Source organism: Daphnia magna, linkage group LG6, assembly GCF_020631705.1.
Source record: "Daphnia magna isolate NIES linkage group LG6, ASM2063170v1.1, whole genome shotgun sequence".
Taxonomy (NCBI): domain Eukaryota; kingdom Metazoa; phylum Arthropoda; class Branchiopoda; order Diplostraca; family Daphniidae; genus Daphnia; species Daphnia magna.
Window position 1 is genome coordinate 5265877 of NC_059187.1, and position 20757 is coordinate 5286633.

Consider the following 20757-nt stretch of genomic DNA (forward strand, 5'->3'; position numbering starts at 1 on the left):
ATGTAAACAGGATCAAATATACTTGTATTCAATGTGAATACACTGTTATATTATGACTTCATACTTCTACATGTAAATAGAATCAAATATACTTGTATTCAATGTGAATACACTGTTATACCATGAATTTTTACTTCTATATGTAAACAGGATCAAATATACTTGTATTTAATGTGAATACACTGTTATATTATGAGTTTATACTTCTATATGTAAACAGAATCAAATATACTTGTATTTAATGTGAATACACTGTTATACCATGAGTTTTTACTTCTATATGTAAACAGGATCAAATATACTTGTATTCAATGTGAATACACTGTTATATTATGAGTTTATACTTCTACATGTAAACAGAATCAAATATACTTGTATTTAATGTGAATACACTGTTATACCATGAGTTTTTGGTGTTCTCCGATCTCGTACTACTTTATTCTCGTACCATATATCTCGTACCGGTACGAGATCATCGGTACGAGATTGGAGCTTCTAAGCAGTCGGTACGAGATCATCGGCTCTTGACAGAAGATATTTTAAAAAATTTCTTCGTCGTAGAAGAGCCACTACTCTAACCAACCGCCCGGCATTGCTCCAAGCCGCTTAATGAAATTTGAGGGAAACTGGGCCGCCTTATATACGGTCGCAGGGGGTGAGCGCTGCGCCACCAAGCGGGGTTCGTTCCCTTTGGGTACGAGATTGTCAGTACGAGATTGCCGGTACGAGATACTTAAGTAAGAACGATTTAGTTTTATTAGAAACAATAGTTCTGAAAAAAAAACTTGCTTTATTGTAGTTACATCTGTATTTTGGCAAGAAGCAACTGAATTTAAAAATCAAAATACACTATTGGAACATTTATACGACATGACTGACGATTGTTTAGATTCTCAATTCGTTTTCAAGAAAAGCAGTTGAACTCATCTAACAAGTAAAGACGAGAGGCTTCCAGTGCTGCAGATGACGAAGAAAGCCTTCTAATAAAATAAATGATTATTTAAATGGATGTTTAGACTTTATCAAATTTGTAAATTACCTTAATCAGATTGGTCATATTCACAGGGCATGCGATAAGTCTTGGAGCAGTACTTCAGAAGGTCATCTACGGTATATTCCTTGGTGTGTTGATATTTCTCCCAAATATCTTTAATCCTCTCGTTGGTCCTCATATACACTTTGTTCTGACTCCTGACGTCTTTACCCTGTAACAACAATCTTTTATTAATCAAATTCATCTGAGTTTCTTTATAGAGAAGTTCAATTAGATGATATAGGTTCAAATCGCCCTTCTTAGGAGCATGCATGTTTATCCGGTAATGCCACCCTTCGGCATCATTATTTGTCCGCACTTCTTGAAAAAAGACGCTCCAAGTATCTGGAGACCAAACACGACTCGTAATCCACTGTTTCTCGACATAGTCAAAGAACGTTCTCAGATCTGTAATAGGTAATGGTGGAAGATTATCGTCGGTTCTTTCTTCGTTTAATGCAATCAAATCATCAACTAATTGGACTGATCGATCCTTCAGTTTTTTGAAACACCCTTGAATTTCTTGATATGGAACGAATGGCAAAGCTAATGTTTCCCGCACTAACTCTTTGATTTTTGAATCTGTCCTGTAAGCTACTGAAAATCCAAGTCTTTTTAGATTACGATACACACTTTGCGTCCAATGAAAATTGCAACCAAAAATCTTCGTATCAGGGAAAACATCTTCAAATGCTCTTTTGGTCGCTGTTTCGAAATCCAAGACCACTTCTTCTAAGCAAGGTTCGTACTCGGGATCAAAAAAAGATTTTAATTTTTCAAGGACCGCGACATAATCGCTTAGCTCGCAACCGGACATCAACACATAGAGCAATGGAATCTGTTTTGACTTTCCATTCTTCGTGACAAACCCATGGATGGTGAACAACTGGCTAAATGGAAGTTTAGCCACATGAAAAGTCCCGTCAACATACCATCTACGCATATTTTGCAAATCCCTTAACTGCTCTTTACTGGCGAACAAAATGTGCCGTCTATCCCCTACAGTGATGTCACCAACAAAAAAATCCTTCGGCAGAGCATGGTGTTGCAATTCAAATTGGAGGGTGGTTGGATGTTGAGGCCTGTCCTTTTGTCTGATGTAATTGCCAGCCTTAGCTAAATTATCTGGGTGCGGTAGATCTAAATCTGGATCCTGCATAGCAGCTGGGACAAGTGCTTCTTCAGCAATAGCTTTAGCAGATTCAAATTTTTTGGAGAGTGCAATTTCTTTAACTTTTTTTACTAAGGGAACTTTCAAAATCAGAGAGGGATCGGGAAGGTGACTATGACCCTTTTCACCTTCCTTAAATTCTTCTCCCTTTTGCTTTACAAACGCTGCACACGATTGCTCACCTTTTAAACCACGCCTCGTACATAGCCAAGTGACTACTCCACTTTTAGTGGGTTTCTCACTTTTTCTCCCATATCGATTACCTATTCCATCCAACAACTGATCCTTTCCCCTTATCGAAGCCCCAAATTCAATATAAAAGTGTTGCACCCGGATTGCTGGTGTGATTGGCTCCTCGTAAATCAGGCTTTTCTCTCTGATGGGGACCGGAGTAACGTGACGAGGCGAATGAACAGTATCTCCATTCTCTGATTCAAAGGATGATCTAAGTGATAAGACAAAATATTATTAGTTACTTCGTTTGCAATAAACATTTTTTAATTGTATACCTGCTAGCTGTGGAATTATCTTCTGGTCTAACTGGGCTTGGCGGGTGAAGTGAAGTGTCTAATCTAAAAGAAAAATCAAAAGGATTAATTGCAGAGTCATTCAGAGACATATTGGCCACTGCCATGTCAAGTAATTCCTGTCGAATATCTGGAAAGTCCATATTTATTGACGGCATTGGAGGGACAACTTCTTCAAGGACGACTGAGTGGTTAGAGGAGCTATGAATAGTAAATGTTTCATTGACAATTATGTTTGTAGTTGAAGAAGTTGAAGCGATAACTGAACCCGAGAAAGGAATAACTGCTGCATTTCGCCTTTTCGGAGAACTTTGGTCGTAACGAGGGTTCGGTTTTCTGTTCCGTTTAGGTCGTGATTGCTGGAGCGGAATCGAATTAGCTTCAACGGCGGCTGAGGGAATACTCTCCAGTTCACAAGAAAAACATGTAAACAAATTGTCCCGCTTTGCGATCTTGTAGCAATCCTTGTCAATCGCTGAAGTAAATTTAAAAAATCAGTAAAAATCATAGGAAGACATCAATTTCACAAACAAGTTTTCAGCAAACAAGAAATAATGACATAGAAAATAGTCTCTTGCAATCTCATACTTTTCAAATCTTTCAGTAATAAGTAGAATACAAAACAGTTAAGAGCAAAGACTGAACTTACATGTAAAACAGCGTCGGTGAACCGATTTCTCGCACTGATTGCACTTAATTTTCTGATCTCCCTTTTTAAACGCTATCTTACACACGAGACACCCCATTCTTGGCAAAAGATGAAACACAACTGTCGTAGTTCTCAATTTTGTCTTCTTATATAAGACGTCAAAGCAAAGCAAGCCAAGGTCATTCCAGACGCAACCCTTGGTCATTCCAGACGCAACCCTTGTAACAATCCCATGGCGCTTGTTTACTCGAAGAGAATTCTGAGAGGCTTCAACTATCATCTACCGACATGTCATGTACAGCCACCGGAAAGTCAACAGTAACTTTCTTAGAAATGACCAGTAAGTAAGCAGGAATGGTTTTCTTGTTTAATTTGGCTGCATTTTCATAGATTTCCTTGGCTTCAGGATATTTCTTCTTAACTGTTAGCCAGCAAGTCGATTCAGGCAAAATGCTAATCAAGAAAATCGTCAAACAACTGGAGCTATAAATAATTAGGGTAACAAAACGTGAATGAAACTTACAAATATGTAACTACCATTGTCCCCATCGGCACAAAAAGGCAGAGCTGCAATATTATCCAATCACGGATAAAATATGCCAGTAATCCACTAATAAGATTTCCAATGGATTGAAAGCAATAGATGAGACAAATAAATTTGATTCGCATTACTGGAGCCTGTGCTTCCAATCCTTCATAAACATAAATATTACATGAAAATGTTTTCTTAGACACTCAAATTCTTTATTGGCTTACCCCAAATAATGAGGGCTTGTAAAACAGCAACACCTCCCATACCAGTAAGAAATCGAAGTCCTGCAAACGCGTCAAAATTAGGAGCGAAACACGAACCTATGCCAAAGGCCGCCATCCACGTCCCCAGTACAACAACTGACGTGCGTCGTCCTATTCTAGAAATGATTCACAATTGAGGAATAAATGGCCAAACTACGCGATGTTCCTCCGTGGAACTGCGCACTTACAAATCCGGCAAAGGCCCGAGGAAAAAAGCACCCAGCAAAACTCCCAGCATTGTGATGAACGAACCAAAGGTAATCTTCCATGATTCATCGCACACGAGAAGGTACTGGGCAAAAAATATTTAAACTAAATTAACTTGTAGAATGTATGGATATTTAAATGGGCAACTGTATCTTACGTCAGTAACGATTGTTCTTGTAAAAACAGACTTGTCGAAAATCCAGTTGTGGCAAGTGGCGTTGACCGTGTAATTTTTATATGCACACTCCGGGGTGGTAGCATTCGGTATGGTATCAAAATCCTGGTAGTTACAGCGCCATGCACGAGGAGTTGCCAGAAGACTGTTGAGGGCAGTTCCGTTTAGCCAATCGGCTTTGTACTCTGGATCAATTGGATCATCGCAACCATCAACAAAACACCTGTCCACGCATAAAATGAGCACGCATTATTCCAAGGATAAAAAAGAACAGCAGAAATATGTGCTACAAGGCATTTCCCATTTCATTTGTTATTTACATTCTTTGAATTTAAAATGTTACCTGTAAGCAGGCACGCCTCCCACAAAGACGTAAATAAGGATACACGACGTTGGAAAGAGCAGGCCATATCCGATGCAAAAAAGATACTTGATTTGAAACCATCCCATTTTGCCCAAATGACCGAGGATAATGTCCGCGTTAAAAGCATCGCCAGGGTCGCCATCGTCAAAAGTGTTAGCTGCTGATCCGTCTTGATTTGGTGGCTTCTCGTTTTCAATCGGCTTCGGAGCACAAATTCATGATTTGAATTTGTGATAATTCCGATGGTACGGATACAGCTTTTAATGTACCATCCTTTGTCGGTAAGCTTACGGTGGACCTAAAAATAAATACAAATGATTACACGTACAATCCCAACTACACCATAAATTATCCATTATTGTTACCTCTTGCTCTTCGGCGCGCAACTGTTGTTCACAAATAGCTTTCTCGCAGAATCAATGGGCTGAGTGACTAGAAAGGGTTCTTCATCTTCTTGCTTTCTGAGAAGTTTGAAAAGAGCAACGTTGATTTTGGCATTATCACCGACTACACGTTCTACTGTAAACCCAATATCTTCAAGCGTACGGATGACGTGAATTGTGAGAAAAAATAATTGTCGACCAGTAAGCCTTGCAACTGGCCAGGTTCCAACTATAGAAGTAAATTTTGTTGTCAAACCTGTCATGACAAAATTAATCAAACTGTTTGCTAGCACCGGAGGTCCATTACTTGTGTTGCTTGACTCATTTTTCATAAATGCAGCATTCTTCGAGATTTTACCACCATCAGCGTCAACAACATTTTCAACATCTTCATCAATGACTGCATCTTCACATCCGTACGAAATATCTAGTCCCTCATCGTCCATTTTTGGTGCAAAAACACCAACACCTCCAAAATCAACTTCCCCGACGAATTGTTGGCGGGATTGGATCCAAAGAAGTAATGACTTACAAGCCATTTCATCCACTTCTAAGCTGATACTTCTTTCATAACTCTTGGACAAAGTTTTAAATAATACCTTAAGCCGCTCCAAGTTTACAGACGTTATTCCTACGCTTCCATTTGTTCGTCCAGTGTAGCTGTAGAGAGTATTCAAGGCTGGAAGTGTTAGCAAATTTTGCTGCCGAAGAAAATCATAAATAGTAGGGCTTCGCCCTTGAATTGCTATACAATATTTGATAGTCCATTGGTCGTACCTGACACAACGTGCCTCTTTAGTATAGTTCAGTACCTATAACAATGTAAGCGTGTTTTTAGTTTTTGATATGATATAAAAATTACAAAAACATAATACTTGATGGAGCAAGAATGATGCTTTGGCATTAAACTCGCATTGCTTGTCTTCCTCATCTTTAAATACAGCAACTACTGAATTAATAGCCACTGCCATTCTTTTATCACATTGTAATAGTTTAAGAGCTTCTGGGCCCACTAGTTTTTCCAACTTTTGAATTTTTTTTTTTGTAGTTCAGAAACTGTATTTCTGAGTTTTCGAATGAGATTGGCTTCGCTTGATTTCTTGCTTTGACGTTGTGATGTATGAAAATTCGACTCACTACTTGTATGAACCTGATCAGCATCTGTTGTCTACAACAGAATAGGATTAGTATTGTTATTTTAAAATACTTAGAAGTAGGGAACCTACAGCATCGGCTACAGCCCATGATTCATGGTTACTATTTGTTTTACTTTGTATAACTTGATTTTCGAACACATGAGTAGGTCTGGTTTGGGAGTTCTCAGTCTCATTGTTCTGTTTGAAACAAAATTGAATTACTCGTGATACTTAAAAACACTTTTATGTTGTAAACATACTGTATGCAGAGATGATTGGTTCAACACTTGTTTCGTGTTTTGTATTCTGACTCACTGGCCGAGGAGTTAATGTTATATGACACTCATCTGCATCTGTCTTTCTTTTCAAACGGGATAGAATTAGTTGAGATAATAGAACATGTTTTAAAGTTAGACTTACCCAGTTTAAACCTGATCGATCATCAATAGTTTCAATGCTATCAATATTTTTCCCTGGTGCTACATTGCTATTTAACTCTTGAAAAGGTATTCTGTGTGGATGATTACTGCCAACACTCTGTACAGGAAAATAAACATTAGGAGATTGCGTTGAAATATAACAACCCTGAGGTACGTTATACCTTTTCATATGATTGAAAAATTGTAGGAACAGCATTTCCTAATAAATAATGTCTTCCCGTGCCACTCATTTTTAATTCTTCTTTTTTGAAATGTAGACTACATATTCGTAAGTGTTTTACTACAACATCCTTTAATTCAGTTTTTGAGTTATTGGAAAGTTCTCTAATCCATTGTTCACAAACATTTTCATCGCTTGGGAATTTGTGCCAAGAAACGTTACACATTACAGGCCCATAACTTTTGCTGGGACAATGTGCAACACAACACTTTACTTTCATTATCCTATTAATCAATATCAATCAGTAACAATTAATAATTAATAAAACAAAAGTGTATGGCACCTGAAATTTCTTGAAGCACTAGCATGAACACTAGGGACTGCGAAAAGCATGGACCAAAAACACCAAAAGCATGGACGAACGAAAATCCACGTTACGATTTGAGAAAAAAAGGAAAAAAATATAGTGGAAAAAACACGCAGAAAATGGAATCGACCCTTTTGGAAACCGAAGATACAGGGTGCGTAACTTTAGGTGGGGTAGCAATCAGAATCCAGCACGTGACCTGAAAAGGCGGGGCACCCTGGCGCAGGCGAGATAGCCCGTTGAGTGGCCGTGATTGTAGTAGGCTATGGTTTCCTCCGACCCAAAATGGAAAATGCCTCGTCCTAAATCACTTCGGGAAATTAAATTTTAACAAGAAAGTAAACAATAAGCAATATTAAATTTTACAAGAGGGGACGTAGAGCTAAACCTGATATATTTATTTATTAAATCGTTCTTACTTAAGTCTCTGGTACCGACAATCTCGTACAAACAATCTCGTACCGACAATCTCGTACCCAAAGGGGACGAACCCCGCTTGGTGGCGCAGCGCTCACCCCCTGCGACCGTATATAAGGCGGCCCAGTTTCCCTCAGATTTCATTAAGCGGCTTGGAGCAATGCTGGGCGGTTGGTTAGAGTAGTGGCTCTTCTACGACGAAGAAATTTTTTAATATATCTTCTGTCAAGAGCCGATGATCTCGTACTAACCGCTTAGAAGCTCCAATCTCGTACCGATGATCTCGTACCGGTACGAGATACATGGTACGAGATAAAAATGGTACGAGATAGGGGTAGACCGAGTTTTTACTTCTATATTTAAAAAGGATCAAATATACTTGTGTTCAATGTTAATACACTGTTATACCATGTGTTTTTACTTCTATATGTAAAAAGATCAAATATATTTGTATTCAATGTGAATACACTGTTATATTATGATTTTTTACTTCTACATGTAAACAGAATCAAATATACTTGTATTCAATGTGAATACACTGTTATATTATGAATTTATACTTCTACATGTAAACAGAATCAAATATACTTGTATTCAATTTGAATACACTGTGATACCATGAGTTTTTACTTCTATTTGTAAACAGGATAAAATATACTTGTATTCAATGTGAATACACTGTTATATTATGAATTTATACTTTTACATGTAAACAGGATCAAATATACTTGTATTCAATGTGAATACACTGTTATATTATGAGTTTATACTTCTACATGTAAACCGAATCAAATATACTTGTATTCAATGTGAATACACTGTTATACCATGAGTTTTTACTTTTATATGTAAACAGGATCAAATATACTTGTATTCAATGTGAATACACTGTTATATTATGAGTTTATACTTCTATATGTAACCAAAATCAAATATACTTGTATTCAATGTGAATACACTGTTATTGTTAAGTATTTCGACCAACTGGCAACCCCACAGTTGACGTACTGCTTATTCTTTCCTTCTCCGAATCATAATCGTCGTTATACTTACGTATGTGCGTATGTGCGACTTCTCTCTCCTTTAGTCTCTCTCTTTTTTATCACGTGTATCAGCCCCTGTGCTGAAGTTCTCCTTGATTATTTTACCTAGCTGAGGTAAATACAGAGGCAAAGAATCCTCACGAATTGGGCAAAGGTCCCACCTAATACACAGACAATTACTCTTCAATGAGACGGCTCGAGTTATCCCTTTCTCTTTCAACAGGTTATGGGCCCAGGTAACCCGACCCGCTAAAGTAGGAAAAGATGGACAACTCTCCCTCACGAGATGGCCTTCGAGCCGAAACCGTCCAATTTAACGGCAACAATTTCGAAAGTTGGAAATTCAGCGTCAACATTGCGCTCAGGAGTCACAACCTAGTGCCAGTCGTCGACGGATCTCTTAAACGACCAATCGAGGTAAACAAAAAAAACATACGCGTGCAATCTGGCCAATCTGATCAGTGAATAATATCGGTAATACATGTTACTGCGTAACGCAACTAACCAACACAAAAAAAAACAAAAAAAAAAAAAAAAGAGGAAAAAAAAAAAAAAAGAAAGGAAAGTGAACGAACCTACACAAGCGTCATGTGCAACGACTAAACGTTTCCACAACGTCACAGACACTTAACTCCATGAATGTGTGTCTTATAAAATTAGGTAAAACAAGACAACACGGTAACCAACCAAGCCGACATCAATAAGTGGGACAAAGACGACAACTTGGCCCTCGGCTACCTGTTCAATACCTGCAGCGAGGAACAGCAGAACTCCCTACTTACATGTGATACGGCTCACTCCGTCTGGAATTCCCTCACGAGCAGATACCAGCAGAATACCGTCGAGAGGAGACAATCTCTACAGCAGGACTTCCTGAACTATCGCTTTAAGCCGGAACATACCGTGAGATACCACATCGAAGCGATCATGCTACTAGTCCAGCAATTTAAGGACGCTGGGGGCCTCGCCGACGACGACGGAACGTGCAACAAAATAATCACGTTCCTTCCACCTAGCTACAACAACTTCCTCGCCGCCCGGGAAAGCTCCCCCATCCTAGAGAGGACCCTCGCCAACCTCGTTACTAGACTCGATAGAGAAGAGAGTAGGAAACACAACTGCAACGGCGGAGAGCTAACTGCTGACGACAAGGCCTACTTCGGATTCCCAAGCACATCTACTGGAGCCGGAAGGTCGATCCCACCGACGTATCAAAGACCTGAAAACAGGCTAAGTCCCTATCCTAAGACGGGCAGAGGACGAGGCAGAGGTGGACGCAACGACAGGTTTGCCGCATCTAACGGGAGACCTCGAACAACCACACGCTGCACCTTCTGCAACATAATCGGCCATAATGAGGAGACATGTCGCCACAAGAACAGTGGGGCAGTTCGCTGCAGCTACTGCAATATCGTCGGGCATGACGAGAAGGTGTGCTACCGCAAAACTCAAGATGGCGAAAAGGCAAGCGTAGCCGAACCACAAATTGACTCAGAAAATCAAAACTCTGCCTACGCAGCGGGACTCCCGTCATCTGGGTCACGATCGAGCACCGACTTCTTCCTAGACTCCGGCGCGACTCAGCACATCACGGACCAAAAATGGCTGCTTAAAAACCTCTGGACTTTCCCACTCGGATCAAGATGGATCGGAGGTATCGGCCAAACGAAAGTAGACGTACTAGGCGAAGGCGACATGGATTTACTGACATCAGTTAACGGGCTCACCAAGAGCCGCACGATCCATGGCCTCCTGTACGCCCTAAACATCGGCATAAACTTGACATCCGTCGGCGCCATTACCAACAACGGCGCAGACATCCACTTCACCGGCTCCCAAGCCCTCGTCGTTAGAAACGGAGCCATAGAGATGACCGCAGAACGCGTCGGAAGGACTTTATACCTCCTGAACATCTCCGTCGTGACAAACGACGTCGCATCAATCGCCCGACTTATCGAGAGTTCAATTCAGGAGTGGCATCAACGCCTGGCTCACATCAGCGATCGAACCATTATCAAGATGGCGGAAAGCGGAGCTGTGGACGGCCTCAATCTGCAACCAGGGACTCAACCTCCACTGGCACGTTGCCACGAGTGCGCGGGCGGAAAAATGAAGCGCTTCGTCTTCCTCACCAGCTCCACTCCAAAATCCACCCGTATTGGCTCTCTCATCCACAGCGACGTCTGCGGACCAATGCAGGTATCAAGCATAGGCGGCGCACTCTACTATGTGCTTTTCCAAGACGACTACAGTGGATTCCGCGTCGTACGCTTTATCAAGCAAAAGTCCGAGGTCACCGCCTGCCTTAAAGACTTTGTCAGCCTATTGCACGCTCAAACGGGCCAACTGGTTTCCGTGTTCCGCTCTGACAACGGAAGGGAGTACGAGAATCACGAACTTCAGGCCTGGCTAAGAAAGAATGGAATCCGCCACGAAACATCCGTCCGACACACACCTCAACAGAACGGCGTCTCGGAAAGGGATAACAGAACTCTGATGGAAGGCGCGCGGACTCTCCTCCACTCCAACCGGAACCTCCCGCTGACTCTTTGGGCAGAAGCAGTCAGCTGCGTGACATACATGCTCAACCGTACCCTCTCCAGCACACACTCCAACAAAACTCCGTACGAGGCCTGGTATGGCAAGAAACCCAACCTCCCTAATCTACGTACATTCGGCTCCGAGTTCTACACTCTGATACCGAAAGAGACCAGAAGGAAACTTGATCCGAAGGGCCTACTGTGCTACTTCGTTGGCAACTCGGACACTCAAAAGGGTGACCGCTACTGAGACGCACTCACTGGAAAGGTGAATGCCAGCCGCGACGTCACTCCGAGCCGCCACCACTACGAAAGGGGCCTTCCTCAGGACGATCGGCAGAACGGCCTCGATGTCTTCCCAACAAGTGAACCACCGGCATCTCCGAAGCCAGAAGAACCGCCAAGACAAAGCAAATCAACGGACCTCGGAGAAGACCGAATCGTTATCGAGGAACACCCGAACCTCACTTCACTGCAGCCTTTACCGATAGTCAATGAAATTCGGCGATCCGCTCGAGTCAAGGCTCGTATCGCGAAAGGACTCAACAGCAACACGGCCGCCTCAGCATTCACCTACAACGAACCGGATCAGTACCGCGATGCAATAGCAAGCGACGACGCCCCCTTTTGGTCGGCAGCTGTAGACAGGGAGATCAATTCTCTAATCAAGAATCGAACCTGGCCAATATTTAGACTCCCCCCGAATCACTCCGTCATCAGAAGCAGATGGACATTTAAGTTCAAACCAAGATACGGTCAGCAAGAAGATATTTACAAGGCCCGCTTTGTTGCGAAGGGCTTCTCCCAAGTACCTGGACTGGACTTCAACGTAGATGAGATCTACTCTCCGGTCGTAAAGCACGACTCGCTCCGGATCATTCTCTCAATCGCAGCGTCCCTGGACCTAGAGCTCCATCAGCTGGACATAAAAACCACATTCCTCTACGGCGATCTGGAGGAAGAGCTGTATGTGCAGCAGCCAGAAGGCTTTGTTAAGCCAGGGGAAGAAAATATGGTCTGCCGCCTCCACAAGCCGTTGTACGGCCTAAGGCAGTCACCAAGAAGTTGGAATGAGAAATTCGATTCATTCCTTACCCAATTTGGCCTGGTCCGCTCAGATGTTGACCCCTGCATCTACTACAGCCGCAGCAAGAACCCGAAAGACTTCATCGTAATAGGGATCTGGGGGTGGGTGAATTTATACTTCTACATGTAAACAGCATCAAATATACTTGTATTCAATGTGAATACACTGTTATACCATGAGGTTTTACTTCTATGTGTAAACAGCATCAAATATACTTGTATTCAATGTGAAAACACTGTTATACCATGAGTTTTTTTTTTCTATGTGTAAACAGCATCAAATATACTTGTATTCAATGTGAATACACTGTTATACCATGAGTTTTTACTTCTATATGTAACTGCATAGAATATACTTGTATTCAATGTGAATACACTGTTATACCATGAGTTTTTACTTCTATATGTAAACTGCATGGAATATACTTGTATTTAATGTGAATATACTGTTATACCATGAGTTTTTACATCTATATGTAAACAGCATCAAATATACTTGTATTCAATGTGAATACACTGTTATACTATGAGTTTTTACTTCTATATGTAAACTGTATGGAATATACTTGTATTCAATGTTAATATACTGTTATACCATGGGTTTTTACTTCTATATGTAAACTGCATCAAATATACTTGTATTCAATGTGAATACACTGTTATACCATGAGTTTTTACTTCTTTATGTAAACTGCATGGAATATACTTCTATTCAATTTGAATACACTGTTATACCATGAGTTTTTACTTCTATATGTATACTGCATCAAATAAACTTGTATTCAATGTGGATACACTGTTATACCATGAGTTTTCACTTCTATATGTAAACAGCATAAAATATACTGGTATTCAATGTGAATACACTGTTATACCATTAGTTTTTACTTCTATATGTAAACTGCATGGAATATATTTGTATTCAATGTGAATACATTGTTATAGCATTAGTTTTTACTTCTATATGTAAACAGCATCAAATATACTTGTATTCAATGTGAATACACTGCTATATTATGAGTTTTACTTCTATATGTATACTGCATCAAATATACTTGTATTCAATGTGAATACACTGTTATATCATGAGTTTTTACTTCTATATGTAAACAGCATCAAATATACTTGTATTCAATGTGAATACCCTGTTATACCATGAGGTTTTTTTTTCTATGTGTAAACAGCATCAAATATAATTGTATTCAATGTGAAAACACTGTTGTACCATGAGTTTTACTTCTATAAGTAATCTGCCTGGAATATACATGTATTCAATGTGAATACACTGTTATACCATGCGTTTTTACTTCTATATGTAAACTGCGTGGAATATACTTGTATTCAATGTGAATACACTTTTATACCATGAGTTTTTACTTCTATATGTAAACTGCATGGAATATACTTGTATTCAATGTGAATACACTGTTATACCATGAGTTTTTACTTCTATATGTATACTGCATCAAATATACTAGTATTCAATGTGAACACACTGTTATACCATGAGTTTTTACTTCTATATGTAAACAGCATCAAATATACTTGTATTCAATGTGAATACACTGTTATACCATTAGTTTTTACTTATATATGTAAACAGCATCAAATATACTTGTATTCAATGTGAATACACTGTTATACCATGAGTTTTTTTTTCTATATGTAAACAGCATCAAATATACTTGTATTCAATGTGAATACACTGTTATACCATGAGTTTTTACTTCTATATGTAACTGCATAGAATATACATATATTCAATGTGAATACACTGTTATACCATGCGTTTTTACTTCTATATGTAAACTGCATGGAATATACTTTTATTCAACGTGAATACACTGTTATACGATGAGTTTTTACTTCTATATGTAAACTGCATGGAATATACTTGGATTCAATGTGAATATGCTGTTATACCATGAGTTTTTTCTTCTATATGTAAACAGCATCAAATATACTTGTATTCAATGTGAATACACTGTTATACCATGAGTTTTTACTTCTATAAGTAAACTGCATGGAATATACTTGTATTCAATGTGAATACACTGTTATACCATGAGTTTTTACTTCTATATGTAAACTGCATGGAATATACTTGTATTCAATGTGAATATACTGTTATACCATGAGTTTTTACATCTATATGTAAACAGCATCAAATATACTTGTATTCAATGTGAATACACTGTTATACCATGAGTTTTTACTTCTATATGTAAACTGCATGGAATATACTTGTATTCAATGTGAATATACTGTTATACCATGAGTTTTTACTTCTATATGTAAACTGCATGGAATATACTTGTATTCAATGTGAATACACTGTTATACCATGAGTTTTTACTTCTTTATGTAAACTGCATGGAATATACTTGTATTCAATGTGAATACATTGTTATAACATTAGTTTTTACTTCTATATGTAAACAGCATCAAATATACTTGTATTCAAAGTGAATAAACTGCTATATTATGAGTTTTTACTTCTATATGTATACTGCATCAAATATACTAGTATTCAATGTGAACACACTATTATACCATGAGTTTTTACTTCTATATGTAAACAGCATCAAATATACTTGTATTCAATGTGAATACACTGTTATACCATTAGTTTTTACTTATATATGTAAACAGCATCAAATATACTTGTATTCAATGTGAATACACTGTTATACCATGAGTTTTTACTTCTATATGTAAACAGCTTGGAATATACTTGTATTCAAAGTGAATACACTGTTATACCATGAGTTTTTACTTCTATATGTAAACAGCATCAAATATACTTGTATTCAATGTGAAAACACTGTTATACCACGAGTTTTTTTTTTCTATATGTAAACAGCATCAAATATACTTGTATTCAATGTGAATACACTGTTATACCATGAGTTTTTACTTCTATATGTAACTGCATAGAATATACATATATTCAATGTGAATACACTGTTATACCATTAGTTTTTACTTATATATGTAAACAGCATCAAATATACTTGTATTCAATGTGAATACACTGTTATACCATGAGTTTTTTTTTCTATATGTAAACAGCATCAAATATACTTGTATTCAATGTGAATACACTGTTATACCATGAGTTTTTACTTCTATAAGTAAACTGCATGGAATATACTTGTATTCAATGTGAATACACTGTTATACCATGAGTTTTTACTTTTATATGTAAACTGCATGGAATATACTTGTATTCAATGTGAATATACTGTTATACCATGAGTTTTTACATCTATATGTAAACAGCATCCAATATACTTGTATTCAATGTGAATACACTGTTATACCATGAGTTTTTACTTCTATATGTAAACTGCATGGAATATACTTGTATTCAATGTGAATATACTGTTATACCATGAGTTTTTACTTCTATATGTAAACTGCATGGAATATACTTGTATTCAATGTGAATACACTGTTATACCATGAGTTTTTACTTCTATATGTAAACAGCATCAAATATACTTGTATTCAATGTGAATACACTGTTATACCATGAGTTCTTACTTCTATATGTATACTGCATAAAATATACTTGTATTCAATGTGAATACACTGTTATACCATGAGTTTTTACTTCTATATGTAAACTGCATGGAATATACTTGTATTCAATGTGAATACACTGTTATACCATGAGTTTTTACTTCTATATGTAAACTGCATGGAATATACTTGTATTCAATGTGAATACACTGTTATACCATGAGTTTTTACTTCTATATGTAAACAGCATCAAATATACTTGTATTCAATGTGAATACACTGTTATACCATTAGTTTTTCATTCTATATGTAAACTGCATGGAATATACTTTTATTCAATGTGAATACACTGTTATACCATGAGTTTTTACTTCTATATGTAAACTGCATGGAATATACTTGTATTCAATGTGAATACACTGTTATACCATGAGTTTTTACTTCCATATGTAAACTGCATGGAATATACTTGTATTCAATGTGAATACACTTTTATACCATGAGTTTTTACTTCTATATGTAAACTGCATGGAATATATTTGTATTCAATGTGAATTCACTATTATACCATGAGTTTTTACTTCTATATGTAAACTGCGTGGAATATACTTGTATTCAATGTGAATACACTTTTATACCATGAGTTTTTACTTGTATATGTAAACTGCATGGAATATACTTGTATTCAATGTGAATACACTGTTATACCATGAGTTTTTACTTCTATATGTATACTGCATCAAATATACTTGTATTCAATGTGGATACACTGTTATACCATGAGTTTCTACTTCTATATGTAAACTGCATGGAATATACTTGTATTCAATGTGAATACACTGTTATATCATGAGTTTTTACTTTTTTATGTAAACTGCATGGAATATACTTGTATTCAATGTGAATACACTGTTATACCATGAGTTTTACTTCTATATGTAAACTGCATGGAATATACTTGTATTCAATGTGAATACACTGTTATACCATGAGTTTTTACTTCTATATGTAAACTGCATGGAATATACTTGTATTCAATGTGAATACACTGTTATTCCATGAGTTTTTACTTCTATATGTAAACTGCATGGAATATACTTGTATTCAATGTGAATACACTGTTATACCATGAGTTTTTACTTCTATATGTAAACTGCATGGAATATACTTGTATTCAATGTGAATACACTGTTATACCATGAGTTTTTACTTCTATATGTAAACTGCATGGAATATACTTGTATTCAATGTGAATACACTGTTATACCATGAGTTTTTACTTCTATATGTAAACTGCATTGACTATACTTGTATTCAATGTGAATACACTGTTATACCATGAGTTTTTACTTCTATATGTAAACAGCATCAAATATACTTGTAATCAATGTGAATACACTGTTATACCATGAGTTTTTACTTCTATATGTAAACTGCATTGAATATACTTGTATTCAAAGTGAATACACTGTTATACCATGAGTTTTTACTTCTATATGTAAACTGCATCAAATATACTTGTATTCAATGTGAATACACTGTTATACCATGAGTTTTTACTTCTATATGTAAACTGCATGGAATATACTTGTATTCAATGTGAATACACTGTTATACCATGAGTTTTTACTTCTATATGTAAAATGCATGGAATATACTTGTATTCAATGTGAATACACTGTTATATCATGAGTTTTTACTTCTATATGTAAACTGCATGGAATATACTTGTATTCAATGTGAATACACTGTTATACCATGAGTTTTTACTTCTATATGTATACTGCATCAAATATACTTGTATTCAATGTGAATACACTGTTATACCATGAGTTTTTACTTCTTTATGTAAACTGCATGGAATATACTTGTATTCAATGTGAATACACTGTTATACCATGAGTTTTTACTTCTATATGTAAACTGCATGGAATATACTTGTATTCAATGTGAATACATTGTTATAGCATGAGTTTTTACTTCTATATGTAAACAGCATCAAATATACTTGTATTCAATGTGAATACACTGTTATATTATGAGTTTTTACTTCTATATGTATTCTGCATCAAATATACTTGTATTCAATGTGAATACACTGTTATACCATGAGTTTTTACTTCTATATGTATACTGCATCAAATATACTTGTATTCAATGTGGATACACTGTTATACCATGAGTTTCTACTTCTATATGTAAACTGCATGGAATATACTTGTATTCAATGTGAATACACTGTTATATCATGAGTTTTTACTTTTTTATGTAAACTGCATGGAATATACTTGTATTCAATGTGAATACACTGTTATACCATGAGTTTTACTTCTATATGTAAACTGCATGGAATATACTTGTATTCAATGTGAATACACTGTTATACCATGAGTTTTTACTTCTATATGTAAACTGCATGGAATATACTTGTATTCAATGTGAATACACTGTTATACCATGAGTTTTTACTTCTATATGTAAACTGCATGGAATATACTTGTATTCAATGTGAATACACTGTTATACCATGAGTTTTTACTTCTATATGTAAACTGCATGGAATATACTTGTATTCAATGTGAATACACTGTTATACCATGAGTTTTTACTTCTATATGTAAACTGCATGGAATATACTTGTATTCAATGTGAACACACTGTTATACCATGAGTTTTTACTTCTATATGTAAACTGCATTGAATATACTTGTATTCAATGTGAATACACTGTTATACCATGAGTTTTTACTTCTATATGTAAACAGCATCAAATATACTTGTATTCAATGTGAATACACTGTTATACCATGAGTTTTTACTTCTATATGTAAACTGCATGGAATATACTTGTATTCAAAGTGAATACACTGTTATACCATGAGTTTTTACTTCTATATGTAAACTGCATGGAATATACTTGTATTCAATGTGAATACACTGTTATACCATGAGATTTTACTTCTATATGTAAACTGCATTGAATATACTTGTATTCAATGTGAATACACTTTTATACCATGAGTTTTTACTTCTATATGTAAACAGCATCAAATATACTTGTATTCAATGTGAATACACTGTTATACCATGAGTTTTTACTTCTATATGTAAACTGCATGGAATATACTTGTATTCAATGTGAATACACTGTTATACCATGAGTTTTTACTTCTATATGTAAACTGCATGGAATATACTTGTATTCAATGTGAATACACTGTTATACCATGAGTTTTTACTTCTATATGTAAACTGCATGGAATATACTTGTATTCAATGTGAATACACTGTTATACCATGAGTTTTTACTTCTATATGTAAACTGCATGGAATATACTTGTATTCAATGTGAATGCACTGTTATACCATGAGTTTTTACTTCTATATGTAAACTGCATGGAATATACTTGTATTCAATGTGAATACACTGTTATACCATGAGTTTTTACTTCTATATGTAAACTGCATTGAATATACTTGTATTCAATGTGAATACACTGTTATACCATGAGTTTTTACTTCTATATGTAAACAGCATCAAATATACTTGTATTTAATGTGAATACACTGTTATACCATGAGTTTTTACTTCTATATGTAAACTGCATGGAATATACTTGTATTCAAAGTGAATACACTGTTATACCATGAGTTTTTACTTCTATATGTAAACTGCATGGAATATACTTGTATTCAATGTGAATACACTGTTATACCATGAGTTTTTACTTCTATATGTAAACTGCATTGAATATACTTGTATTCAATGTGAATACACTTTTATACCATGAGTTTTTACTTCTATATGTAAACAGCATCAAATATACTTGTATTCAATGTGAATACACTGTTATACCATGAGTTTTTACTTCTATATGTAAACTGCATGGAATATACTTGTATTCAATGTGAATACACTGTTATACCACGAGTTTTTACTTCTATATGTAAAATGCATGGAATATACTTGTATTCAATGTGAATACACTGTTATACCATTAGTTTTTACTTCTATTTGTAAACTGCATGGAATATACTTGTATTCAATGTGAATACACTGTTATACCATGAGTTTTTACTTCTATATGTAAACAGCATCAAATATACTTGTATTCAATGTGAATACACTGTTATACCATGAGTTTTTACTTCTATATGTAAACTGCATCAAATATACTTGTATTCAATGTGAATAAGCTGTTATACCATGAGTTTTTACTTCTATATGTAAACTGCATGGAATATACTTGTATTCAATGTGAATACACTGTTATACCATGAATTTTTACTTCTATATGTAAAATGCATGGAATATACTTGTATTCAATGTGAATACACTGTTATACCATGAGTTTTTACTTCTATATGTAAACTGCATGGAATATACTTGTATTCAATGTGAATACACTGTTATACCATGAGTTTTTACTTCTATATGTATACTGCATCAAATATACTTGTATTCAATGTGAATACACTGTTATACCATGAGTTTTTACTTCTTTATGTAAACTGCATGGAATATACTTGTATTCAATGTGAATACACTGTTATACCATGAGTTTTTATTTCTATATGTAAACTGCATGGAATATACTTGTATTCAATGTGAATACACTGTTATACCATGAGTTTTTACTTCTATATGTAAACTGCATAGCATATACATATATTCAATGTGAATACACTGTTATACCATGCGTTTTTACTTCTATATGTAAACTGCATGGAATATACTT

The 20757-nt window shown here is 36.1% G+C and overlaps 4 protein-coding genes across 4 annotated transcripts; all 4 read right to left on the minus strand.

The window, feature by feature from the left end:
• Nucleotides 1-947: 947 nt before the first annotated feature.
• LOC123473777 lies at nt 948-2838 on the minus strand. The gene is made up of 4 exons (XM_045175103.1): nt 2714-2838; nt 2535-2649; nt 1040-1205; nt 948-980 (listed from the first exon to the last, which is right to left on the minus strand). The coding sequence occupies exons 1-3, from the start codon at nt 2836-2838 to the stop codon at nt 1041-1043; spliced, it is 405 nt and encodes a 134-aa protein (XP_045031038.1). The 3' UTR covers nt 948-980; nt 1040.
• A 641-nt stretch (nt 2839-3479) lies between these two features.
• LOC123473778 (solute carrier family 22 member 4-like) lies at nt 3480-5133 on the minus strand (the record flags this gene model as incomplete). Its single annotated transcript, XM_045175104.1, has 6 exons — nt 3480-3833; nt 3904-4072; nt 4137-4291; nt 4364-4467; nt 4540-4780; nt 4901-5133. Coding segments are annotated over 6 exons (1086 nt in total), but the record flags the coding sequence as incomplete, so codon positions are not given.
• A 149-nt stretch (nt 5134-5282) lies between these two features.
• LOC123473779 lies at nt 5283-6275 on the minus strand. The gene is made up of 2 exons (XM_045175105.1): nt 6180-6275; nt 5283-6116 (listed from the first exon to the last, which is right to left on the minus strand). The coding sequence occupies exons 1-2, from the start codon at nt 6273-6275 to the stop codon at nt 5283-5285; spliced, it is 930 nt and encodes a 309-aa protein (XP_045031040.1).
• Nucleotides 6276-6783: 508 nt separating this feature from the next.
• LOC116936262 (52 kDa repressor of the inhibitor of the protein kinase-like) lies at nt 6784-7497 on the minus strand. The gene is made up of 4 exons (XM_045175106.1): nt 7384-7497; nt 7042-7324; nt 6861-6977; nt 6784-6801 (listed from the first exon to the last, which is right to left on the minus strand). The coding sequence occupies exons 1-4, from the start codon at nt 7431-7433 to the stop codon at nt 6784-6786; spliced, it is 468 nt and encodes a 155-aa protein (XP_045031041.1). The 5' UTR covers nt 7434-7497.
• Nucleotides 7498-20757: the final 13260 nt, after the last annotated feature.

Excerpts from the sequence above, each read along its gene's own strand:
- LOC123473777 (XM_045175103.1), bottom strand. The coding sequence starts at position 2,838 with ATGGCAGTGGCCAATATGTCTCTGAATGACTCTGCAATTAATCCTTTT. Across the intron at positions 2,650-2,713 it reads GATAATTCCACAGCTAGCAG|ATCATCCTTTGAATCAGAGA; the intron begins GTATACAATTAA and ends CTTATCACTTAG. Across the intron at positions 1,206-2,534 it reads CAATCACACCAGCAATCCGG|GGTAAAGACGTCAGGAGTCA; the intron begins GTGCAACACTTT and ends TTGTTGTTACAG.
- LOC123473779 (XM_045175105.1), bottom strand. The coding sequence starts at position 6,275 with ATGGCAGTGGCTATTAATTCAGTAGTTGCTGTATTTAAAGATGAGGAA. Across the intron at positions 6,117-6,179 it reads CATCATTCTTGCTCCATCAA|GTACTGAACTATACTAAAGA; the intron begins GTATTATGTTTT and ends ACATTGTTATAG.
- LOC116936262 (XM_045175106.1), bottom strand. The coding sequence starts at position 7,433 with ATGCTTTTCGCAGTCCCTAGTGTTCATGCTAGTGCTTCAAGAAATTTC. Across the intron at positions 7,325-7,383 it reads AGTGCTTCAAGAAATTTCAG|GATAATGAAAGTAAAGTGTT; the intron begins GTGCCATACACT and ends ATTGATTAATAG. Across the intron at positions 6,978-7,041 it reads TTTTTCAATCATATGAAAAG|AGTGTTGGCAGTAATCATCC; the intron begins GTATAACGTACC and ends TTTCCTGTACAG.